Genomic DNA, 27007 nt, shown 5'->3' with positions numbered 1-27007 from the left:
CTCCCTAATTGTGATCATCTTAACAGCCTTTTTTTTATTTTTCTTACTAATCGCCCTGACTAGATCCTCTAGTACAGTGTTGAATAGAAATGTTGAAAGCAGACGTCCTTGTCATTTTCCTGTTCTCAGGGAGAAAGCATTCAATCTTTGACAACGAGTGTGAAAAGTAAAAGTGTTAGTTGCTCAGTTGTGTCCAACTCTTTGCAAACCTGTGGGCTGTAACCAGTCAGGCTCCTCTGTCCATGGGATTTCCCAGGCGAGAATACTGGAGTGGGTTGCCATTCTCTTCTCCAGGTGATCTTCCCAACCCAGGGATCGAACTCGGGTCACCTACATTGCAGGCAGATTCTTTACTGTCTGAGCCACCAGACCTTGCCTTTTCCACAACTAGGTATAATATTAACTATAGGTTTTTCATATATGCCCTTTATCAAGTTGAGAAAATTTCCTTCTGTTCCTAGTTTGTTTAGTGTTTTTATCATGAAAAGATGCTGGATTCTGTCCGATGCTTTTTTTCTGCATCTATTAAGATGACTGTGGTTTTTGTCCTTTATTCTGTTGTTATGATATATTACTTTGACTGATTTTCATACATTAAATTGATATTACATTCCTAGGATAAATCCCACTTAGCCATGATATATAATCCTTTTTATATTTTACAGATTTGGTTTGCTAGTATTTTAGTGAGCTGAGGATGTTTATGATGTTCACAATAGACGTAGCTCCGTAGTTTTCTTTTCTTGTGATATCTATGCCTGGCTTTATAGTATTACTGACCTTAAGGAATGAACTGGGAAGTGCTTCCTCCTCTTCTGTTATGTGGGGCAGTTTTTAAACATTTGGCAGTGTCTTTGTTTCCTTGGGCTGCCACAACAAACTGTGTGGCTTAAAACAACAGAAATTGATTCTTTCATGGATCTTGGGGGCTCAGAAGTTTGAAACCCGGATGTTAGCAGGATTGATTCCTTCTGCTGGCTCTCGAGCAGAATTTCTTCCTTGCTTCTCTTTTACTCTAGTGCTGTCTCATCTTAACGTATGTCTTCATGAATCTGCAAAGACCCTGTTTCCAAATAACTTTACACGCATAGGGTAACAGGTGTTAGGACTTGAACATATCTTTTGGAGGGCTCATTCAGTCCACAACAGGTAGAATTTACCAGTGAAGGTCTGGGCTTCCCATCGTGGGAAGTTGTTTATATTTTTTATTAGTAATTCAGTCTTTAGTTGTTATAGGGATTCAGATTTTCAGTTTCTTCTCGGGTCACTTTCAGTATTGTGTCTTCCTAGGAGTTTTCCCATTTCATTTAGTTTATCTACCTTGTTGAATTGTGCATAGTATTTTGTTAGAACCTCTTTTACTTTTGAAAGTTCAGTAATGATGACCTCTCTTTCATACTTTAGAGTTTGAGTGCTTTTTTTTTTTTTTTTTTGTCATTCTAGCTAAAAGTTGGTGAGTTTCATTGATCTTCTTAAAGAAACATTTTCAATTTTATTTATTTACTTATTTATTTGTTTTATTTACTGGTATTTTTCAGAGTCTTTCTACTCCAGTTTTTGTAACTTTTCTTCTGTTTCTCAGTCTTTTTAATTTTTCAGATTTAGTTTCCTCTTCTTTTCTAGTTTCTTCAGGTAGGAAGTTAGGTTATGATTTGAAATATTTTCTTTTTTTTTTTATAGGCACTGTCTGCTATAATTTCCCTCTAAGCTAGTTTTCACTGTCTCCTTTCTGATTTGATATGATGTGTTTCTATTTGTATCCCTCTCAAGCTTTTTTTCTAATTTTCTTCATAATTTTATCTTTAGCCCATTGGTTATTCATGAAAATGTTGTTTTATTTACACATAATGAACTTCCAAAAATTCCTTCTGTCAGTGATTTCTAATTTAATTCCATTGTCATTAGAGAACATAACTTGTATGATTATCAGTCTTTTTAAATTTATTGAGACTTGCTTTGTGCGTAATAGATGGTCTGTCCTCATCTATCCATAGAGAAATGTTTCATGTGTGCTTGAAAAGAGTATGTTCTGCTACTGTTGGGTAGAATGTCCTGTAGATATCATGTAGATATAGTTGGTTGACAATTTTTAAGTCTTCTATCTCCTTACTGTTCTTCTATCTAGTTGTTCTATCCAGTATTGAAAATGAAGCATTGATAGCCCCAACTATTACTGTTGAATTGTCTGTTTCTAATTCTGCCACTTTTTGCTTTATATTTTAGAGTGGATATTCTTTATTTGGTGAGACATTGTTCTCATTCTTTAATTCTTTAGACACAGTTTTCTTTAGTTCTTTGAATGTATTTCAGTTCAGTTGCTCAGTCGTGTCCAACTCTTCGTGACCCCATGGACTGTAGCACGCCAGGCTTCCCTGTCCATCACCAACTCCTGAAGTTTACTTAGACTCATGTCCATCGAGTCAGTGATGCCATCCAACCACCTCATCCTTTGTCACCCCCTTCTCCTCCTGCCTTCTATCTTTCCCAGCATCAGAGTCTTTTCCAATGAGTCAGTTCTTCGCATCAGGTGGCCAAAGTATTGGAGTTTCAGCTTCAGCATCAGTCCTTCCAGTGAACAGTCAGAACTGATTTCCTTTACGATGGACTGGTTGGATCTCCTTGCAGTCCAAGAGACTCTCAAGAGTCTTCTCCAACACCATAGGTCAAAAGCGTTAATTCTTTGGCTCTCCGCTTTCTTGATAGTCCAACTCTCACATCCATACATGACTGCTGGTAAAACCATAGCTTTGACTAGACAGACCTTTGTCAGCAAAGTAATGTCTCTGCTTTTTAATATGCTGTCTAGGTAGGTCATAACTTTCCTTCCAAATTTCATGGTGTCCGTTGTTTCCCCTTCTATTTGCCATGAAGTGATGGGACCAGATGCCATGATCTTAGTTTTCTGAATGTTGAGTTTTAAGCCAACTTTTTCACTCTCCTCTTTCACTTTCATCAGGAGGCTCTTTAGTTCTTTACTTTCTGCCATAAGGGTGGGGTCATCTGTTTATCTGAGGTTATTGATATTTCTCCCAGCAGTCTTGATTCCATCTTGTGCTTTATCCAGCCAAGCGTTTCTCATGATGTACTCTGCATAAAAGTTAAATAAGCAGGGTGACAATATACAGCCTTGTCATACTCCTTTTCCTATTTGGAACCAGTCTGTTGTTCCATGTCCAGTTCTAACTGTTGCTTCCTGACCTGCATACAGATTTCTCAAGAGGCAGGTCAGGTGGTCTGGTATGCCCATCTCTTTCAGAATTTTCCACAGTTTATTGTGATCCACACAGTCAAACGCTTTGGCATAATCAATAAAGCAGAAATAGATGTTTTTCTGGAACTCTCTTGCTTTTTCAATGATCCAGCGGATGTTGGCAATTTGATCTCTGGTTCCTCTGCCCTTTCTAAATCCATCTTAAACATCTGGAAGTTCATGGTTCACATACTGTTGAAGACTGGCTTGGAGAATTTTGAGCATTACTTTACTAGCGTGTGAGATGAGTGCAATTGTGCGGTAGTTTGAGCATTCTTTGGCATTGCCTTTCTTTGGGATTGGAATGAAAACTGACCTTTTCCAGTCCTGTGGCCACTGCTGAGTTTTCCAAATTTGCTGGCATATTGAGTGCAGCACTTTCACACCATCATCTTTTAGGATTTGAAACAGCTCAACTGGAATCCCATCACCTCTACTAGGCTTCGTTCGTAGTGATGCTTCCTAAGGCCCACTTGACTTCACATTCCAGGATGTCTAGCTCTAGGTGAATGATCACACCATTGTAGGTATTTGGGTCATGAAGATCTTTTTTGTACAGTTCTTCTGTGTATTCTTGCCACGTCTTCTTAGTATCTTCTGCTTCTGTTAGGTCCATACCATTTCTGTCCTTTATTGTGCCCATCTTTGCGTGAAATGTTCCCTTGGTATCTCTAATTTTCTTGAAGAGATCTCTAGTCTCCCTTTCTATAATTTTCCTCTATTTCTTTCCATTGATCACTGAGGAAAGCTTTCTTATCTCTCCTTGCTGTTCTTTGGAACTCTGCATTCAGATGGGTATATCTTTCTTTTTCTCCTTTGCCTTTAGCTTCTTTTCTTTTCTCAGCTATTTATTTAAAGAGCTGATTTAAAATCTTACTTGTCAAGCCAAGTATCAGAGATTCCTCAGGACAATTTCTACTGGCTGCTTTTTCTCTTGTGGATGAGCCATATTATCCACAAGGTGTCAGTAGTACTTTAAGTAATAGCAATTATAGCAGTTATTTAGCGTGGGACATCTACATTTGTTAAATGTTATGCAAATTGGTGGTTTTCTTGGTAATCCAGTGGCTGAGAACTCCACGCTCCCAATTCGGGGGGCCCAGGTTTGATCCCTGGTCAGGGAACTAGATTCCACATGCAGCAACTAAGACCAGCGCAGCCAAATAACTGAATGGTTTTTAAATGTTATGCAAATTGGGAGCATATTATATTTATCTGTTCCCACTATCAGATTGTGTGTTCTTAATAAGTGTGAGTCACTCAGTCGTGTCCGACTCTTTGCGACCCCATGGTCTATAGCCCACCAGGCTCCTCTGCCCATGGGATTCTCCAGGTAAGAATACTGGAGTGGATTGCCATGCTCTCCTCCAGGGGCTCTTCCCAACCTAGGGAGTGAACCCAGGTCTCCCACAGTGCAGGCAGATTCTTTACCATCTGAGCTCCCAGGGAAGTCTTAAGTAGTTGACAAATTTCATATATTATTGAGCACTGCATTCCAATTTGACCATCCAGTCTTCCAGCCTACTGTAGAGTGACTTAACTATAATACTGAAGTGTAAGTTTTGATTTCTCAGAAAATTCAAAACATATTAGAGAAACTGGGGCAGCAGGGGGCAGCACAGCCTTATAGTGTTTAAAATTTGGTCATTCGAATGGACCATTCAGAAACAGAAGAGTATAAAGACAGTGTGGGACGTGATTTTTCAAGTCTCTCAAGCAGTCACATCCTTTATTTCAAAGAGATGTTATTGGTAACCCAAATATATAAAATAATTTTACTAACAGAGCTCTTACCTTGTAATATTTATTTATAACGTCAAACACTGAGAATAATGGAGCTGTTTCTTGAACAAGAGAATGTAGAATAAAAATTTTGAGATAGTATTAATACTATTTCTATCTTTGTTTTAAAAATAAAGAAATTGAGTCTCAAGGAAATTTAAAAATATGTCAGAGGTCATACAGATGGCAAAAGGTCAGAGCTTGCATATAAATCCCTTGTCTTACTTCAAAGCACGTGTGTGGGTACATGCTTAGCTGCTCAGCCGTGTCCGACTCTTTGTAGCCCACCAGGCTCCTCTGTCTGTGGAATTTTCGAGGCAAGATATAGCACAGATACTTACAGTTATACAGTTGCTGATAATACGTTTTAATCTTAACTTCAGCTCTTAAATTCAATCCAGATTATTTTTTTTAATATTGCACAACAAAAACTAAGTCTGATTCACACAGATAGAGTTACAAATGGTACCTCTTTTTAAACAGCTCACTGTGCAGAATCCAAGTACTACTTCTAAATAAACAGAAATGGCAAGCAGGTAAATCTTTAGTCCAAAATACAAAATTAAACCTTCAATAAAAGTAAATGCAGTAGTATTCTATAGTTTGTTAGCATTCAGTTTAACTACTAAGAAAGTAGACAGTTATTACAAGTTTTTAAGATAAAGCATGACTACTTTGCATAGTCACATTTCATAACTGACAAACCCTGGTAGTCTGACCCCAGGGTTTGCTTTCCTTACCAGTATGCTGTATCACCTCTCTATTTAAATTCTCATTTATGTGCATTTACAGTTATTATTTTAGATTTTAAATAGTTTAAATTTTTTTTTAAATGAAATTCAATAGGTTCCATTAACCACAGTTAGAAAACCAGTAGCCACTGGGTAATAGAATATAACAAAAAATTTAGGAAGCATTTTGTAATACTGTGTTGGCCAAAAAGTTCATTTGAGTTTTTCATGAGTTTACAGGAAAACCTGAATGAATTTTTTGGCCAACCCAATAATTTGGGCCTGTTGTTATCGTTCTATTTCAGTTTCCAATAGTAAAAAATAAATTACATTTCTAGTAAGAACACAGATTCAGATCATCTCATTTAAAACAAATTGTTTAAAGGAAAAGTTTAGTATGTTTGGAATACACTAGGAATTGCATTGCATTGGAATTTTACTTTTCACTTTCATGCATTGGAGAAGGAAACGGCAACCCACTCCAGAGTTCTTGCCTGGAGAATCCCAGGGACAGCAGAGCCTGGCGGGCTGCTGTCTTTGGGGTCGCAGAGAGTCGGACATGACTGAAGTGACTTAGCAGCAGCAGCAGCAATACTCTGTGAGCTTAGTGACCGATTTTAAAAAGCTTACACCTCCCACAAGTGTTTCTGTGAGGAGTTGTATGTATTTCTGGGGTGCAGCCTCTATACTACCTTAGCAATACATATTTCCAGTGACTCAGATACCTTAGAGAAAAAAAGCTTTTCCGGTTTTCAGAAATATGATAGATTATTAAGAAAAGAGAGAAGTCAGCTACATTTATTTTGAAACAAAAGTCCTGGTTCTTATGTGCTAAAGCTGTTTTGCAGGTTACAAAAATCTAATATGATTACTTCCACTATATGACATGTTTCTAGATCTCCAATAATAATCAAAATAAATTATAGTAAATCATATATTTTGAAAGCCTATGTTTCCTACAAGGTAAAAAGTTACAGGTTTTTTTGCTTAATATGTAAAATGTACCCAAAGACAGACTACAGGTACTTCTCAAGGAGAGACCTATCTGTCACTAGCCGAACAAAGCAAAGCGTGACTACTGCCCAGGCACTCAGTCATGCCCATGTTTGGCCATCGGCTATCTAAGGCGTCAACCAGAGATGTTGCTTCCAGTTCACAGTGCCTCTCTCTCTCCTGCTCTCCACTGCTTAGAGAACAGGTCCAGTATTTCTTACTCCCACATTTCATGTTTTTCACAACTTATTCTTTTTATTAAACAATACTTGTTAAGTGCTTGCTGAGTGAGAAGTACTATGCTAATTTGGGGACATAAAAGACAAATAAAACAAAGGTTCTACCTTCAACAGACTTAGAATCTAGCAAGAAAGACAGACAAAGCAAGGTTATAGTTTATGATGGAAATGTTCACCTAGTTAGGTGAGTAAAATTTGGCTTCAGTCTTACTTTCTACATTTTCTATCCCTCCCCATATACACCAGCTACACCAGATCAATTTTTTTTTTTTTTTTTTTTTTACCGAATGTACTATCCACATTTGGGCCTTAGCTCACTTTGCTGTCTGCAATGCCCTGCCCTGTGCCTACTGAAATCCTGTTAGGGCCTACTTCAAAATCTGTTCTTGGGAATATAGTTTTCGATATTCCAGAGTTGATCAGATCTACCTGTATTCTCCCATAAACCTCTGATTATATGTTAGCATAGCCTGGTTTAGGATTAGTTCATCTCTCCCCAAGAACAGTGCTATGTGCAGAACAAACATTCAATAGATTCTTATACTGCTGACTTCCAAAATGTTTTGTTTCTATTCTATTTAGCTTCCTTCACTAAGATAAAGAAAGCAATATTTGCTTTGTTAATTACTTTTTTGCAAGTAGCCTGTAGTCTGGTCACAAATAAATTAAGTCAAGATTGTAAGATGAATATAAGTATTTCCAAAAATTATTAAATAAGCTGAGAATATAAATATTGGCTATGGGGGTATAATGGCTACTGTTGGTTTTCTACAAATATCTTGTTCCCTACTACTTCTTGGGAACATCTTACGTTGTTCAGGTAGCCAAACCTTAAATAACATCTTATTTTGTTCAGGTAGCCAAACCTAAGTAATACAGAATTCCCAACAAAGAAAAACAATCCCTCTTAAAGATGAAGGAGAAGGCAATGGCACCCCACTCCAGTACTCTTGCCTGGAAAATCCCATGGACGGAGGAGCCTGGTGTGCTGCAGTCCATGGGGTCGCTGAGAGTTGGACACGACTCAGTGACTTCACTTTCATTTTTCACTTTCATGCATTGGAAAAGGAAATGGCAACCCACTCCAGTGTTCTTGCCTGGAGAATCCCAGGGATGGCGGAGCCTGGTGGACTGCCATCTATGGGGTCGCACAGAGTCGGACACGACTGAAGCGACTTAGCAGCTTAAAGATGAACTTACATTAGAAAGGAGTATAGGCAGAAAAAAATAACCCACCATGATGATAGCAGGCCCCAAAAATAGATACGTTGGCATCTCTAGGACATAAATTAATAGGACACTGTTGTTGCTATTGTTGTTTTTGTTCAGTGATTAAGTCGTGTGTGACTCTTTGCAACCCCATGGACTGTGGCATACCAGGCTCCTCTGTCCTCCGCTATCTCCTGGAGTTTGCTTAAATTCACGTCCATTGAGTCAGTGATGCTATCTAACCTCATCCTCCGCCACCCCCTTATCCTCCTGCCTTCAGTCGTTCCTAGCATCAGGGTCTTATCCTAGAAATTGGCTCCATGCATCAGGTGGCCACAGTATTGTAGCTTCAGCTTCAGCAACAGTCCTTTCAACTTAATAAGACATTATGGAAGAGGTTATAAAATAAATATGCTTTAAATGAACAAAAAACTAAAAGACGTAACAGAAACCACAAGGAAAGAACAAGACAATATGGGAAAAGAGGCAGATTTAAATAATGACCATATGGAACTTCTGGAATGAAGGATAGAGTCATTAAAAATAGAATCAATGAAAAATATGAATAACATGGTAAGCAGAATGAAGAGTAGAAGGAGAATATTAAGATATATTTTCTTTTAAAAACTCCAGAAGGAGAGACTAGAAATAGTAAGAGGAAACATTTGAAAAACATAGATCATCAGATTGAAAAAGTGCAAGTGCTAATAAGCAGAATTATCATAAATGAAACCACATCTACAGAGGTTACAGTGATAGGATGAACACTGGAGACAAAATGATAAAAACAAGCACAGAGGAAAGGGAAGGGAACAGTAGTTTGTCCAACAGAAGGCTTCTCAACAGCCCTAAACCCTAAACGGCACTGGTATAATATCTGTGTGGAGCCAAAGCAAATAAGCTACCGACTTGGAACCTTACAGCCACCTAAATTATTGCTAAGGAAGGGGGCAAATTCCAGTGTTTTCAAGCAAAGACCAAGAGAGTGTAGCACTCGTAGTTCCCTTGCTGGGATAATTACTCAAGCATGTGCTTGTAGAGGAAGAACGTTGAATTCAAAAGAAGGAAATAAGATAGAAGTAACTGTGAGCTGAGAGGTTATTAAGTGTGTAGAAAACCTAAATAAGCAGAGATAGAGCAAGCAGAAAAATACTAGCAAAGATATGGAAGGCCCGATTTGATTTAATGATGTATATGTATGGGACCTCTACTTAATAAACCGAAGTATGTGTAGAGTAGTTACAAATGTCAACCATACATATGTCAGGCCACAAAGGAATTCTCCACAAATAACAAGGAATTAATATATAAACTTCATTCTTTGACCACATTTGATTGAAATTAGAATTTCCTTCAACAAATATCTCTGACACATACATACATTATATGCCAGACATCATCCTGGTTGTTTTGTGTACTGAGTGCATTAATGAAAAGTAGACATAAATTTTACCTGCATGGAATTTAATTCATTAGTGGAGAGGGAAGACTTGGGATACAGTAAATATAATAAGTATACAGTATGTGAGAAGGTTATAATGATAGTGAATGGGAAAAAAGGGTGGGCAGGGTCAAGAGTGCTAGTTGGCAAGGAGTTGTGATTTAAACAAAAGGTCACCATAGGCACTGCAACTTGTGGGCAAAAACTTAGAACTAAAGAGTTAGTCATTTGCATGTCTGGAGAAAGAACATTGCAAGCAGGTAGAACAGCCCATCCTGCGAGCCCAGAGGGTGTGTGATGTTTTCGGGGAAAAGCAAGGAGGCCCATTTAGCTAGAAGTCCGTGATTGAGTAGAGGTCAAAGAGGAAGGCCTCATGCCTGCCCATCCCTCAAATCTATATGTAGATAAACAAGAAACTCTTTAACTCTGGGTCAGAGAAGAAAGCATAATGGAAATTGGAAAGGTTTAGGACCAGACAAAATGAGAACAGAATTAAATTTATGCCCTACAGATATAACGATATTACAGAGAAATGTATAGTCTTAAATATAATTGTAAGAATGGAAATTGATGAGTTAAATATTCTTCAACACAGGAAGTTAGAAAAGGAAAATGAGGAGAAATTACTGAAAGAAAAAGAGTAAAGAGGTTTTAGGAAAAACAAAAGCTGGGTTTTTTTAATTGCTAATAAGTTAGATAAACCTCTGGAGATATTGATCAGGAAAGAAAAACATTATGCTAAGTGAAAAGGGGGACATAATCATCAATTCAGTGGAAATTTCAGGATCATAAAGAGAATAATTCTAGAAAAACAAGTTTGAAAACTTAGATGAAATGGGCAATTTTTTTGAAAATATGAATTTCTTAAAAGTGATTCAGGAGTAATGGAAACTTGAGATGACTTATTACCATTAAGAAGTTTCAATCAGCAGTCTAAACAGATTCTCATAAAAGAAAGAAAAAAGATGGTTGAGTTTCAAAGGCAACTTCAATGAACACATAACTCTCTTGGAATAATACCTATTTGATGAAATATATATACGTAGTTTTGTTGCTGAATTCAATTTAATACAGTATTTAGCTTGGGGTTTCTGCATATATGCTTATAAGTGAGATTTGTTTATAATTTTATATTCTTCTTATCTAGTTAGTGTCAAAGTTATACATCTCAAAAGAGAAGGGTACTTTTCTTTTGTATACTCTGAAATAGTTTATGTAGGATAGGAATTGTTTGAAAGCATGGGAAACATTTTTTGGTTTATAAAAACCAGTCTCACAAGCTCAAAGCAAGCTTTCACAAGCATGTATGCAGAAATGCCAAATTAAATATGTTCATATTGAATGTAGCAAAAAAGAATATGTACATATATTTGTACATATACATATAGAAATTTAGATAAAAACAGGAGTTTTTATGACCATTTCCACAAGATGCTGTATTCAAGTATTGGTACTAGAAAACGTCTTGTTTTTATTTGTTTTACAATTAATTTTTGTTGTATCTTAAATCTTATCAGTACATCTTCAGTGTTAATATGAAAAAACTTTCTGTATGAAAGAGAAAGTGAGAATTTTCCCCTTTTTTCCCCACTCTTCATTAGCTAACCTGAATATCAGAGCTCTGCTCCACGAGTGTAGTAACATTCCCTTTCTCTGAACCATCATTTCCTTTTCTCTGGCTCTTGCAAAGCTAATGACCTCAGAACAAACCAAGCAAAGAAACAGGGAAGTAGTCACGGTTGATGCGATGGGAGCAGCGTCACCAGCTCCTCAGCGGCAGAAGTGATAGTCCTCACTGAAGGTCACGGGGGAAAATGCAGGGCGAACAGCTCAATTGAACAGGCTCTGTAGTAGACATCCGTTTTTTTCTGCCTGGCTCCCTTGTCTTCCTGTGGCCACAGTATCCAGATTTCGCTTGGGAGACCATCCTGCCCCTGTACTTTTGATGAAGTGACTTCGTTCTGGTTGGAGCAATCAGGATGCTATCTTCCTCTTTCCCAAAATACTCAGAGCTGCTGAAAACTATCTGGCAGCTTGGAGCAAAGAGTCTACCTGCGAATAAGGCCAAATTTGGGAAACAAACCCAAGGAATGGGAGAGAACTCTTCCTAGTGACACAGGTTGAGGCCTGGACCCATGAGCATCTGAAGCTGCCCTTGTGTTAACTGTTGTATTACAAAAGCTGTAAATTCCCGTGTGTGTGTTCAGATCGTGAAAGTTTTGGTAGTTTGATGGTAAGTGCCAGAAGCTTCTCGGCACCAGGCTTCCCTGCAGGGAGGGAGACAGACTGGTGTTCTGCAGGCTGAAATGAGTCTCCTTCCTCGTGCAGTGCAAGGGCCCCACGCAGACAGGAGGAGGGCTTGCTGCTGCCTTCCACCTCTCTTGGTCCTCCCTTTGATGCTTTTTGTCTTTGTCCCTCCTGTGTTTTTGGTAGGGAGCTCTTGGTAACCTCGGTAACCGGTTGCTCTGGGGGCAGACCCAGTCTGGGAAGGCCACTTCTAACCCTGCCAGTAGCCATTGTCTGTCACTTGCAACCGGAACCTATCCTGATTCCAGTACCACTCTGAAATGGAGACGATCCACCCATCCTTGCTTACTCCAGTTAAGTGATCCTTTAGAGTCAATGGGTATTTATACCTCTACCAAAATGCAGGATGACTCTCCTTTACACTGGATTGGGGAGGGAGTGGAAGTGGAAGAGGGGTCACACGTGGCGCAGTTATTCTGTTCTCGCTTCCTCCTTCCTGAAATTGCCCGTGGTGGGCTTCCCTGCTGGCTCAGTCAGGGAAGAATCCGCCTGCAGTGCGGGAGGTGCGGGTTCGATCCCTGGGTCAGGAAGATCCCCTGGAGGAGGAAATGCTAACCCACGCCTGTATTCTTGCCTGGAGCATCCCATGGGCAGAGGAGCCTGGCGGGCTACAGTCCAGAGGGTTGCAAGAGTCAGACACGACTGAGCGACTAAACCACCACCGCGTCTCCTCCTTACCTCATCTGACTGGTGCTCTTGCCCTGGGGCTGGGAAGGGCCCTAAGTGTTGCAGCCCTGGAGTAGTCACACTTCAGCACCCTCTGCGCCCCCATCGCCCCATTTTTAGGAAAGTGTAATGGAAGCATTTCATGCTGTGCAAATTACCTTAAAAACCAGGAAATATCTTCGAGGCACAGGGAAAATAAATTCAACATGAAATATTCAAATTCATCGTAATTACCATTATAGAGTTCAGCAGTTTTCCCTGAGTAGAAGTGGTTACAAGTAAGGTGAAGTCAGTTTAGTATTAATTTAAAAACTCAGCACATTTACCTAATAGTTCTGTTGTATTATATTTTTTAATCTTATGTTTTTCTCTATATATATACAAGTTCCTACCTGTTTTTAACCTATTAGCATAAGGACATGTAATGGCTATCATAAGCACAAATTCTGCTTATGCTAAACATTATATAGAGTTGGTTTATTTCTTGGGGAAATTAAACTATTCTTTTTCCTACAGATTGCTTATCATCCTTCACCCTAGGGCAGAGGACTCAAGAGGAAAGAAGAGAAGTGTGAAAAAGAAATGAAGTATTATGTTATATGGGAAGAAGTTATACTTTCACTTTAGGGAGCCTGTGGGACAATTCCTTTAAGTAGACTCAATTATGATTGGGATTTGTTTGACTTTGGGTTAATCACCTGCAGTTACTGCCACCAAGGCAAGCCCTAGTGATAAATTAATGATGGAGTCTGCAGCGAGAGTAGGTAGATTCCTGAATGCACGCTGAATGGAGCAACTTGCCCTGAGGAATCATCGAAGCAAAGATGCCACTTGAGTACAGAGGATCTGTATTTACTTTGTCTTTGCTCCAGTTACTCTATATTGTTACTCTCGACTGCCTTCATGGTACTCAGTGATCCCCATGCACTGCCACACCGATGCCAACCCTGGATAGGCAGTTACACCGATGGCAGTGGAAAAGACCGTGAGATTTGCAGTTTTTCTAAGGTATAAATTCAGAATGAACTCCTCAGAAAATAGTCTTTTTTCTGTTAAACACTAACTATATTTCAGCAGGGCTTCCTGAAATAAAATGTGATCACCGAGGATTTTACCACTCTTTCTTTTTATTGTTGGGCTTGGAGACAAGGACATTTTTGCAGCAGTACATGGGGAGATAAAGTTAGCTGTTTTGCTTAGGAGCAAGAAAGACCTTTCCCAAGACTTTCCTGGGACATCACGTAATGACCTTAATGGGTGGATAAGAAAACATTAGGTTCCTATCTTATTATCTGACAGTAGGTTAACATGAAAAATACTATACTATGAAAAATACATTTCACAATATTCTAACAGATGCTGCTAGTATAATAGCCTAATGTAGCAAACGCACCAAATGTGCTTGAGCATGTTTCTGACACTATTTTCATAAGTGATGATATATCCTAATTGAAACTTACTAAAATTATGTTTTCTCCTCCAACTGTCATGAAAACATACCAAACTAAGTGTTGTGTGTACCCATGATTTAGGAACATAAGATGTATCTTTTTTTTCTGGCTTTCTCCTCTGTGGTTTAGAGTTAGAGATGACAATAGGAGACTTTTATCCCTCTCAATATTAGTCCAGTGAGTTTATACAATCCCCAAGTAAGTTTTAATTCTCCTTGATTACTTGTATAAGCCAACCTAAATTCAAACTTGAAGACTTGTGCAAGACATATTTAGATTTTTTAAATCTAAACATCTAAATCTATAATTTTTAAATCTAAAAATTTGTTGTAGAATAATAGTATTATCAGTTCAGTTCAGTTGCTCAGTCATGTCCAACTCTTTGCAACCCCATGGACTGCTGCACGCCAGGCCTCCCTATCCATCACCAACTCCTGGGGTTTACTGAAACTCATGTCCATTGAATCAGTGATGCCATCCAACCATCTCATCCTCTGTCGTCCCCTTCTCCTCCCACCTTCAATCTTTCCCAGCATCAGGGTCTTTTCCAATGAGTCAGCTCTTTGCATCAGGTGGCCAAAGTGTTGGAGTTTCAGCTTCAGCATCAGTCCTTCCAGTGAATATTCAGGACTGATTTCCTTTAGGATGGACTGGTTGGATCTCCTCGAAGTCCAAGGGACTCTCAAGAGTCTTCTCCAACACCACAGTTCAAAAGCATCAATTCTTCAGTGCTCAGCTTTCTTTATGGTCCAACTCTCACATCCATACATGACTGCTGGAAAAGCCATAGCCTTGGCTAGACGGACCTTTGTCGGCAAAGTAATGTCTCTGCTTTTTAACATACTGTCTAGGTTGGTCTAGGTTGTCTAGGTTACTTCCAAGGAGTAAGTGTCTTTTAATTTCGTGGCTGCAGTCACCATCTGCAGTGATTTTGGAGCCCAAAAAAATAGTCTCTCACTGTTTCCACTGTTTCCCCATCTATTTGCCATGAAGTGATGGGACCAGATCCCATGATCTTAGTTTTCTGAACGTTGAGCTTTAAGCTAAATTTTTCACTCTCCTCTTTCACTTTCATCAAGAGGCTCTTTAGTTCGTCTTTTAACTCATGGAGTGAATCCCTTTAGGAGTGTGGAAAGAAAGCCCTAAATATTTTTATCATTATTTTATCCTAAATATTTTATCATATTTTTATACAATTTTAATCATTATAAATGTTGTATCCTTGTGTCATGTAATTTTTTCATTAAACCTTTTTTCTTGTGAAACCAAACGCATAGAAGGCTTCCCAGGTAGCACTAGTAGTAAAGAACCCACCTGCCAACGTAGGAGACAGAAAGATATGCAGGTTTGATCCCTGAGTCCAGAAGGTCCCCTGGAGGAGGAAATGGCAACCCACTCCTGTATCCTTGCCTGGACAATTCCATGGAAAGAGGAGCCTGGCAGGCTGCAAGCCATAGGGTTGCAGAGTCAGACAACGACTGAAGTGACTTAGCATGTACATACGCAAACACAGAGTAGAAATCGTAAAAGACAGAAATGTACAACCCATGTAGCTACCATCCGGGTCGGGAAATAAGACATTGCCTGTACCCCCCAGAAACCCCTGTGTCCTTTCCAGTCACGCTTTCTTCTCTCCCCACCCCGGGGGTTAACCACAATTTTTACTTTTAAGTTAATCACTTTTTTACTGTTGTTATCATTTTACCGTCTATTCATGCATCATCATGAAATACTTAGATTTAGTATTTGAAATACTTAAGTGTAGTATTATCCTGGTCTTTCTTTGGTTTTCGTTTTGGGCTTTTGTTGTCGAAATTTAAATAAATGGAACCATATAGCTAAGTATCCTTTTAGGGTCAGCATTTTTCACTCAAAATCATGTTTGTAAATGTAGCTGTAATTAGTTTCATTGCTGTCTAGTGTATAGAAACTGTATGTGCAGCATACTTGCTGTGTTTTATGAACTCACCACAACTTGTTTATCTGTTCCGCTCTTCCGGGTCCTTATAAATAATGCTGCTAAGGACGTTCTTTCATAGGTATCTCGGCAAGCATTACACATATTCCTGATGGAGATAAGTATATGGAATTGACAGATATTATGGTTTGTGCATTTTTAACATTTTGAGAAAGCATCGCTTTACATTATAACCATTGGAAAATGAGGCTCTGTGTCCTAACCACAGTATTGTTTTAGCCCATCTGTTTGTTATATAGTGTTACCTCATGGTTTTAATTTCCTTTTCCTTGATTGTTAATGAAGTTGAACATCATTTCGGGTTTTTATTGACGATTGTTTTGTGAAAGTGCTGGTTCGAGTATCTGTCAAGTCATTGTCGTCTTTTTCTTACGGCGCTATAGGTGTTTGAGCTAGTATATTTGGAATTTGAGCTAATTGTGAACTATGTATATCTCAGATCTCTGTTCCTACGTGATGATTTTGCCTTTCTGCTCTCTTAAAAGTCTTGGTTGAAGCTCAGAAATTCTTAATTTTAATGTTGCTGGATTCACTAAACTTTAATTTACGATTAATGCTTTTCTGTTTTCTTTAAGGAAGTCTTCCCCTACCCTGAGATGGTGAATATAGTCTCTTATTTTAATGTATAGGTTTATCATTTTACCTTCTATATTCAGATCTACAGTTGGGGTTTTTTGGTCTATTTTGAGGTAGGGTTAATTTTCATTTATTTCTATGTCAATAACTGGTTGTTCTGTCACTGTTTATTAAAAAGACTGTCCTTTCCCCACTGCTTTATAGTTCTACCTTTGTTGTGAATTGCGTCTATTATGTGTAGATTAATTAGTGGGCTTTCTATTTAATAATCTTTTATGCATTGTTTTATCACATTGTCTTCAGTAATGTAACTTTAGTGTAAATTTTGATACTCAGTAGAGCAGAGCGCCCTATCTTATCTTGTATTTATTGTGGTAAGAACATTTAATGTGATATCTAGCCTTTAACAAATTTTAAGTGTACAGTACAATATTGTTAACTCTAGATTGATTAATTATTGTACAGCAAATCTCTAGAACTCACTCACTGTGCATAACTGAAACTTTATACCCACTGAACAACAACTCTCCATTCCCCGTGCTGGCAGCCGCTGGCAGCCCCCATTCTACTCTCTGCTCTGTGACTGTCTTCAATATCTCACATAAGGGAAACCACACAGTATTTGTCTGTGACTGACTTATTTCACTTAGCATAATGGCCTCCAGGATCATCCATGTTATCACAGATGGCAAGATTTCCTTCTTAAGACTAAATGCTATTCCATTGTACCTGTATACTGCATGCATTTTAGAATTAGATTGTCAAGTTCCACACAAAAAGCCTCTTAAGGTCTTAATTATGATTACATTTAATCAATTTGGAGAGAATATTGCAAAATTGAACCTTATAATTCATTAACATAGTATATGCAGCACTTTTAAATTTCTCTCAATAATATTCATGGTTTTCTGTACAGAGTCCTTGCATACCATCTGTACATTAATTCCTAGATATTTTATATTTTATCCTCTAATAAATGCCATTTCAAAATAAGTTTTATTTTTGAATTTGTTGCTGGTATATAGCAATATATGGATTCTTAAATTTTACCCTTGCAACTGTGACACATCTGCAGACTTTTTTGATTTCGTGGTGGCGTAACTGTGTAGAATGCACATAAGGACATTCCAACTCACTGTACCTTTTATTTCATTGTGTTGCCTTTCGTGAGGCGAAGGACCTTCTCTAGCTGGAGTCTCCAGTGCAGCGCTGACTGCCAGTGGTAATAGTTGGCATCATTGTCACATCTCCAATTTCAAAGGGGAAACACTGAAAATTTTTACTAAGTATGATGTTATCTGTTGCTCAGTTTGCTTTGCTCAGTTTATTTAGTGTTGAATCTTAAGTTTATGAATGAGAAAATCCTGTAATTTTTTAATAATGCCCTGTCAGGTTTTGATCTTAAGGCTTGGCTATTTTTGTTCGGCCACACCACGTGGTTCGTGGGATCTTAGTTCTCCAACGGCAGATGGAATCCGTGCCCTATTCAGTGGGTCTTAACCACGGGTCTTCACCACAGGACCGCTAGGGAAGCCCCGAAGTTTTTCTGCTTTCTTAGGGAAACAGGGGAGTGTTTCCTCTTTTCCTACTATCCAAGAGTTTGCATAAGACTTCTTCACCAACTGGGCCACAAGGGAAGCCCAAGAATACTGGAGTGGGTAGCCTATCCCTTCTCCAGCAGCTCTTCCCAACCCAGGAATTGGACCGGGGTCTCCTGCATTGCAGGCAGATTCTTTACCAACTGAGCTATCAGGGAAACCCTGCATAAGACTAGTATTATTAATTAGAAACACTGTTGAAGCCATCCAACTAAAGGTTTTTTGTTTTATTTTCTGTTTGTTTTGGAAATTTGTTTAATTACTAATTCAATTTCTTCAGTAAGACTGTTCAGATATTGTATTTCTTCTTGTGTCTATTTTGGTTAGTTGTACTATTCCAAGAATATGTCTATTACATCAGAATTTCAAATTTGTTGAAAGAAAGCTGCTTTTACTCTTTTAAAAATCTTTTCATGGTCTATATAGTAGAATATATAGTAGTGTCTCGTTTCATTACTGATATTTTTTTATTTGTGCCTTGTCTCTTATTTTCTTAATTGGACTAACATCTATTTTTGTTCATCTTTTCAAGTAACTTATTTTCATTATTGTTTAAGTACTTGTGGGTTATTTATAATTATATCCTTAATTTCCAAATTTATAGGAGTTCTTTCTTCACTAGAAGACAGTTTGCATTTATAGCTGATTTTTTTAAAATTCTGAATTATTTCCATCATTTGAAATTTGTTTGCTTTTTTAATACATATTTTTGTAGAAGTCTATTGTGAAAAAAAGGATGTAATATCCACTATGTGCTTGAGAAAATGTATATTCTGTAGTTGTAGCGTATGATGTTCTGCATATTACCATTAGGTCAATTTTACTTATCATGATATTCAAATCTTCTACACCATTACTGTATTTATTTGCCTCCTTATTTGGTCAGTTACTGAAAGAAGTATGCTGAAGTATCCCACTGGTTGTAGATTTGCCTGTTTCCTTTCCAGTTCTGGCAGTTTTTGCTTTCTAAATCTTTGCTTTTGAGCCCATGCATGCAAATTTGGAATTACTTTATCTTTCTGGTAAATTTGAAGCATTATTATTATTCAGTGTACCTCTTTATCTCTAGAAATTATTATTGCCTTGAAGCTAACCTTGGCTGATACTAATGTAGCTACACCAAATTTCATTTGCTTATTATTTGCATGGCAAATATTTTCCCACCCTTTTTTATTCGACTTTCTATATGTCAGTGTTTTACGTACCAGTGTATAAATAGCAGATTTTTTGCTTATTTAATCAAAGTCTGCCAATCTGTGTCTTTAAAGGCACAATTAAGACATTTACATTTAATGCAATTGAGTCTAAATCTGGGTCAGTCTTTTAAGGTCAGTAAATCTTTGAACAATCTTTTGTGTTCAGGAAAGAGTTCATTAACAGCTATGAGTTTAAGAAATTTCTCTCTTCTCTTTTGTATACAAATATGCAAGAATTTATGAAACCTCATCTCCTGTTATTCCTTTGACTGTCATATGATGAAAAGAGATCCAGAAACCAAAATATGCTAAAAACATTTCTCATCTAGTATTTGGGGAATTTTGCTTGCAACTCTTGTCTTTATCATGATTTACCTACCTCATTCCAACAAACAGGGCATTACCAACATATCTATTAATATATCTTTTTTTACAAAATACTATAAAGATCTCATTTTTGATTGCAGGGCTGTGACTCCCAAATGAGCGTGTCGGAAATGTCCTGCAGTGAAAGCACGTCCTCCTGTCAGTCTCTTGAACACGGCTCGGTCCCAGAAATTCTCATTGGTCTGCTCTATAACGCCACAACTGGAAGGCTATCCGCAGAAGTGATAAAAGGCAGCCACTTCAAAAACTTGGCAGCAAACAGGCCACCCAGTGAGTGAAAACTTTTCTTAATTCTAATGTTTTCTGTACTTACGGGATTCTAAGTGTTAGGGCTTCAATCCTGTCATTTAGTCTTAGCCAATTGATAATGGTGCAATCATCAGCTAATCTATTTCATGTTTTCTATTTCCAGTCATTTGGGAAGTAGAAAGATTTGAAAATCAAAATATTAATTGTAAGCTGACAAGACTTTACATTTTTCAGCATCTTCAGAATAAATCAGCCCTATCATAGCCATTATCTTCTAATACCAGAAAAAGTTATGAGTCTTTGTTTAAGGTAATATTCCACAGATGATGAGGAATATTTATAGCTATTGTTAACTGAAAATGAATGTGTTTTCTATCTGCATGCAGTACTATGAACTAATGTGTATCCTTCTGTATTTTTCCTTATTGTCTGCATTAACAATTTTAAGAAAAAAAGTGTTTCTTTACATTTTTCCTCCTTTAAAATTATAAATCGGTACTGCCTGCAGAGTCTTATTTAAATGAAATATGCGTTGCTTTTACCAGGACAAAACGAATAAGGAATGGTTTGACGTTTATACTAGATGCTAAGAAAGGAAAGCTAGATGGTATACACCCCTCTACCCTGTCCATCAGCATCTCTCTCTCCTCTCTCATCTCTCTCCTAGTTCAGGAGGTGGGGAGTGGATCAAGCACAGAGAAATTGTCACAGTATACCTCCAAAACTGTTTATTGTTATCTGTAGAAATGAACTGGGAAAGTAGCAGCTTCTTTATATTTCTGTAAAATTAAAGCTGTTGATGGCCTAAGCTCAAAATTTGAAAGGAAATCTTGAACAGTAATGGCCCCCTTATATTTGTTTCATGATTTCTCACAAACTTGCTGAAAGCAGTATTTTACTCCAGGTAGCAAATGATTGTTGGAGGAGGGGAAACTTTTTCCACCCTTGAGTTAACTTTACTTCTAAGTATTCTAACAATTATTTTTTCAGTCAAAGTGAAAAGTCATAAAAATATATTTAATGTGCCCTCAGTAGTACTGGAAACCTTGCTTCTCACATACATCACACAGTGTATCTGTCCCTGCATTAGAAAGTCGGAGGCCAAAGTTAGGTTTATATTTCTACCCTTGGACGAATGACCTAACTCCCCTAAGTTTGTTTCCTTATGTCTAAAATTAAGGTTGTATCTCACAGGGTAATTGTGATACTCAAATCAGATAAAGGCACGTAAAAAGGATGCAATGATTATTGTCCCCTTTTTCCTTTCAAAAGGAAAAATTCAAAGGAAGGAAAGAAGCGATTACTAAACAGGTTTGGAAGTGTGACTTGGTTATCTTCGTTAATCCACACTAGGAAAGGAAACTCAAATGGCCTGGGAAGTAACTTAAATGAGCAGAATTTGTAAATGAAAGGTAAAATCATGGAAAGACCTGTGGCAAATGCAAGGGAGCAGTGTACTCTTGCTTGGAACCAGGAGAAAGTTTTACTTGATTTGCTAAACTTTGAGTGTTTTTGAAACACTGTAACAGATAAACAGATAAAATTTTGGGATAAAAAATCCCAAATGTATTTGGGATTACATTTAGTAGCAAGCCATCAGTTTGCCATTCCTACTTTAGCCAATAGTTTAATTTTTTGACAAATCTTTAACTTGAAATGCTAGAAAGGAGCAGAATGAAATGATAGGTTTGTCTTTCTGTCCTTGCTGAAGCCACCCTGATAGAAGCAGAGAAACAATTATCAGAACTAAAATGAAGGATAGGGAGTAGAGAGAGGCAGGAGAGGATAATATACAAGAGAGATTCGCATCCACAGAATAGATCTTTCAGGTTAAAGAATAGGTTATAGCAGTTTCCATTATTTTAGATTTAGAGCTTCAGTATTAGGACAGTTACTGGTATTAGCTGGGAGGTGGCTAGCAGGTAAATACAAGTTAACATTAATCTTTATTATATGAAATAAAATATTTATAAAGTAAAATAGAAGACAGTTTTATCAGTTTGTCATACTGTATATAAGATTGTGACCCTTCATATATACCTGGGTTCTAAGCTTTGAACTGTGTTATAGACTGACTAATCCAGTTTTTGTCTTAAAAGAACAATAGTAACATTCAGGAACAAAAATTTTAGTAGTCCTATTTTTCATAACTTAATTTTATATTACATTGGGATTAATAAAAGTGTTGGAAATGTTAAATATTACATGGATAAACTTTAAAAATTAGCAAAATAATAATTATAATGATCTTTTAATGACTTTTATTCAGTCTTTTATAGTCTGATAATTTGCATGATTCTATGTTCAATGTGCTTTAGACCACAAGGATATCATTATAAAGATGTCCCACTTTAAAACAGTGTAATTTTTGTTTAAGATTGCACAGTGACCTTAAAAATTCTCATTCCATGAAATTTACCCAACATACCCTTTGTTCAACCCTCTACCTGAATTAAGATGCTAAAGTGTTATGTTCTTCCACTCCAGTGAACAGCGTTTCCTCTTTACTTCTAACCTTTGACCCTCCTTCACCCAACAATTGACATCTGGTCATTATTTCTTTTACTGCTTTCCACCCCCTGTTCTCAGATGGACTGTTCTGTTGTCTAAAACACTTGATAGGTGGACAGGTTTATATAATCCGAGGTGAGTTCCTGTAGAGGCTAATTGGATGTTGTCTTTTCATGCAAAAACAAAATACCCTAAAACTTGCCAGCAGTGAAGCTGTCCACCATGTTGATTTCCAAAAAATGCACATTTATTATCTGTGGTACTTTGAATAAAACTAACTTAGAATTTATCTCTGATTATGGATGATGGTATTCAGAGTATCTATAAAATTAGCAAAACTTTTAAAATTAAAGGTTTTAATTTTTATTCATTATATTGATTCATGTAGAAACATATTTCATTGAGAAATATTGAAATTTTCATAAAATTAATTGAAATTTTGATATGAAGTACACATGATGGATCTACATGCTGAAGATCATTTGCATGAGTTCTGAAGAAATTGGAAACACAGTTGTTTGAAATGAGGGTTTATCTCCTAAGTAACCAGGCAATGAACTGTTATGTTTCACTTGGTACACTAAACATCACATCAACTTTTTTTTATAATTCATGAAAATAGTTAAGATACCATACTTAAAACTTCACATTAAATTGTGCCAAAAAGGAATCCTGTAGTATTTATTTTTAACCATCCAAAAAGCACATTAAATGTACTCTTGCATGAAACCAAGGAGAAAGTTTTACTTGATTTGCTAAACGTTGAGTCTTTAGTGCATTTGGCTTCATTTTGGCCCTGAAATGTTTTAAAAATGTATTTAAAAACCACATCCATGCAGAGATTTTTTTGACATTTCATCCTAAGCTGTTTCGATGTCATCTTTGCATTCTTGTCTTTCTCTTTTCCTCCTTGCCATTTGCCTTCATTTCTATTTGTTTGTTTATTCTTACACTCTGAAAACACAGTGGAATGCTTTACAGTGTTGTGGCTAACTGAGCTTGCTAAGTGTTTATTAATGCTATGATGTCCTGCTTAGTGAATCTAAATGGGGGTGGGAATGGGCAGGGTGGGTAGTGGGAGGTCGGGGGTGGGGGGGTCAGGGTAAGGGAAGGATTATGAGGTATACCTTTAAATTCTAGAAATAGTGAGGTTAAGATATTATTACCCCCCAAAGATTTTATGCCTACTTAGCGTTCTCTGTACTTGTCACATTTTATGATCTTCTACATCAAAATGGAATTACCAGATTTCTCCTAAACATGGTATACATGTATACTATGGTAAACATGGTAAACATGGTATATCCTTATAAAGTCTGAATACTTAACCTCATCAAGTGTTACAAGAAAGACATTTTGAGTTTGTTTCAAATGATATTTGTGGTATGTTTTGCTTTGTTTTTTTTTTCTGTAGATACATATGTTAAATTAACCCTACTGAATTCCATGGGCCAAGAGATGTCCAAGTGCAAGACATCCATCCGCAGAGGGCAGCCAAATCCGGTCTACAAAGAAACGTTTGTTTTTCAAGTGGCCCTGTTTCAGCTCTCTGATGTGACGCTTATACTGTCCGTGTATAACAAACGCAGCATGAAAAGGAAAGAGATGATAGGCTGGGTTTCCTTAGGTCTGAACAGCTCTGGAGAAGAGGAACTCAACCACTGGACTGAAATGAAAGAGTCCAAAGGACAGCAAGTCTGTAGATGGCACGCATTGCTAGAGTCGTGATGACTCAGGAGGAAGGGGCAATTCCGGTTCCAGGCAGCAGCATCTCTGAGTGCAGCATTCCTGTTACCTAGTCACCGTTAGAAGAGCTATTCTTTGAAGAGTCATCTGTAACATTCTCCCCCAAAGCTTTAAATTCTGTGGAGCAAACGTCTACTACTGACATCAACGAAGAAAAGATGGGTCTCTAGCAGAGCGCGTTTGAGAAAATGAGAAACTGGCATCCTCTTTGTTAAACTAACAGTCCTCCAGAGCTTTCAGAGCATCCTTTTGGCGTGAAGTTAATTTTACTGTAGCAAAAGAGCCAGTAACATCATGAAAAGTCACGATTATAAATGATTTTGAAAATCAGAATTTGTAGTTGCAGCACTCTGTTAGTGTCACGCTACATATTATCCACAAAACTGGCTCGTCCCCAGTGTGTGTGATTTCTCTAATATGAGAAAGTCATCCTGCATCAGTCAAGTCTAATGGTGAAGGCTTTCAGTTACATTGTACATTGTTTTAGTTCAGGTTATTTTCCTTTTTGTTGTGCCTCTGTTCTTCTCAATAGCACTAAATCTAAGTGCAAGCAAGTATTCATTTTCATAAGGGAATCTTTTTATGTATTATTTTAAGAAAAGTTCACTTCTTCAATTGCCTCTGATTTTGCCTGATCCAAAGAGACCAAGTCACTGTACTGGTCCTTTGCAAGTCTCCTAGACAGGTTGTACTGTAGAACCATGTAACTTTCTGTTGAAAGCACTTCCTGTATTCTTGTATTCCAATGTAGGAAGCTAATAGAGCAGGACTTTACTTAAAAATCTCTTTCAATGATTGACTGTTTAAAATTGTAGTAATGTGAAAGTACATTTTTTTTACAAACTAAAAAAATATATAGTGAATAAGCTGTTGAAAATTGAAAACAATTCAAGTTAAAGGAAATTTTAATCATCTGCTCTGAGTGTTTATTAACCAACACTGCATAAAGCAGGTAGCATTCAAATAAGAAACAGTTCTCTTCTTCTTCACTCTTACTTCAATTTGTATTTGTGATATAAAGACTCTTCAGTTCTAAGTTTGAATCAGAACAGCATAAACAGTTCTGAGATTCCTTAAAATGTTTCTAGTAACTTGTGACTAGATTTTATGAAATTTACAGATACGTTCTTCAACGTGATGTCATCCTGTGCCTTCCATGTGAGTTAAATTTGCTCATACAGCTTGAAAGTTGTATTTGCAAAATTAGGCCTTCAATTTTTATAAATGTAAAGATTAGATTCCTCAGAACAGTGTCACAAGATCTTTATTCCCTCTGAAGTATGTAAAAGTTGTACAATGTGCTAATTTTTTTAAATGGCAAGGCATTTGTTGTTTTTATATTTAGGAACTCTAATTATCAGGAATATTATAAGCAGTTTTCTTTTTAATTTTGCCTCTTACCCAATATATAATTTTATGCACATACTTTATTAAATAGAATATGTTTTGTATATTAACCAGTTATTCAAAAGCAGTATATCATTGTTCCTAGTCCCAACTAAGTACTATGTATTATTGTAAGCTAGAACTTGTTATTACCATAATGAAAAATGCATAGATATTATTACTTCAGCTTGGCTGTACTGAAAGGCCTTAAAAGAAATCCAAAAGACAGTGAACTCCTAATATTTTTTAGTTTAAAAAAATGGCAGCTCTCTGCATTCATATACATGAGTTATATGATACAAAACAAATGCTGTATCAGGTGACATGGGGTTTAAGAATGTATGTTACAGAGATGCATTAACAGGAAGAACCCATTCTCTTATTACATTAATGAGCATTTTCCAGGGTTTTGTGACTCAGTTAGGTTATAAAGTTAAAACTTGAATCAAATGGCAAAATATCTCATGAAAGTATTTTTAGCAACAGATATGGGAAGAGATTAGAAGGGGGGCTGTAGGTTTCACTGAGAAATTGGATTTAGGCATTTGATGCTGCGAGTAACTTTTTTGGCTTTGAAACAACTAAGTGCACTGCTAACAACCAGGATTGGCCTAATAATTAAAAGAGTTATCAGTCTCATTTGCAGCTGTAACAAAGCCTAGTCAAACACATGAGACCAGCTTGGTGCTTTCTCCTTTAGCAAGTAAAGAACTATCTAGATATTATTTGTTAAATCTGTCTTTCTTCAGACTGTGCCCAGAATTGTGTGTGTATGCTTGGATATATCCTTAGAGGTTTAGCTAGTCTAAGGATCAAATCCAGAATGGCCTAAAATTTAATCAACAATTTTTTTTAAATTTTAAGAAGGACCCTACCTCCGCCCCAGCTGCCAAGTCCTCAAAGATTATGAAGTATGTGTATGGGTATTTATACCCAGCACACACCTGCACACAATATGTATATGTATATATGGGTGTATGTATACATATATGTGTGTATTTGTAAAGATGCAGGTGCCCTGGCTTTTTTTCAGATAACTAAATAGAAACGCATTTACAAAGTTTACGGATTATTTTTCTCCTCTGTATATTTACTAGAAATTATATTTGGTTTGGGGTGCTATTTGCTGCCATTCTCCTCCACACACAGCAAAATATATATCTTTTTATTCTTTGGATTGACACAACTTAGAGTAATTACTACCCCAAATTTGTCTATTCTTTGAGAAAAAGATTAAATAGGGCTCAAGAGACCCACTCACTCTGCTGAATCTAATGTACAAGACTGTACTGCTGCTCTTTTGTGAGCTTA

At 37.1% G+C, this 27007-nt stretch overlaps 1 protein-coding gene across 2 annotated transcripts in view; it reads left to right on the top strand.

The window, feature by feature from the left end:
• SYT14 (synaptotagmin 14) overlaps window positions 1–25874 on the top strand; it is a 193358-nt gene extending 167484 nt beyond the window's left edge. For both annotated transcript variants that reach the window (XM_069544241.1, XM_069544240.1), the window contains 2 exons: window positions 19885–20074; window positions 23979–25874. In XM_069544241.1, coding sequence (XP_069400342.1) covers window positions 19885–20074; window positions 23979–24292 — 504 coding nt within the window. In that variant the 3' untranslated portion in view covers window positions 24293–25874. The remainder of the gene's footprint in view (window positions 1–19884; window positions 20075–23978) is intronic.
• The last annotated feature ends 1133 nt before the right edge of the window (window positions 25875–27007 follow it).

This window comes from Ovis canadensis, chromosome 12 (assembly GCF_042477335.2).
Source record: "Ovis canadensis isolate MfBH-ARS-UI-01 breed Bighorn chromosome 12, ARS-UI_OviCan_v2, whole genome shotgun sequence".
Classification (NCBI taxonomy): Eukaryota; Metazoa; Chordata; class Mammalia; order Artiodactyla; family Bovidae; genus Ovis; species Ovis canadensis.
This window is presented reverse-complemented; position numbering and strand designations above follow the sequence as displayed.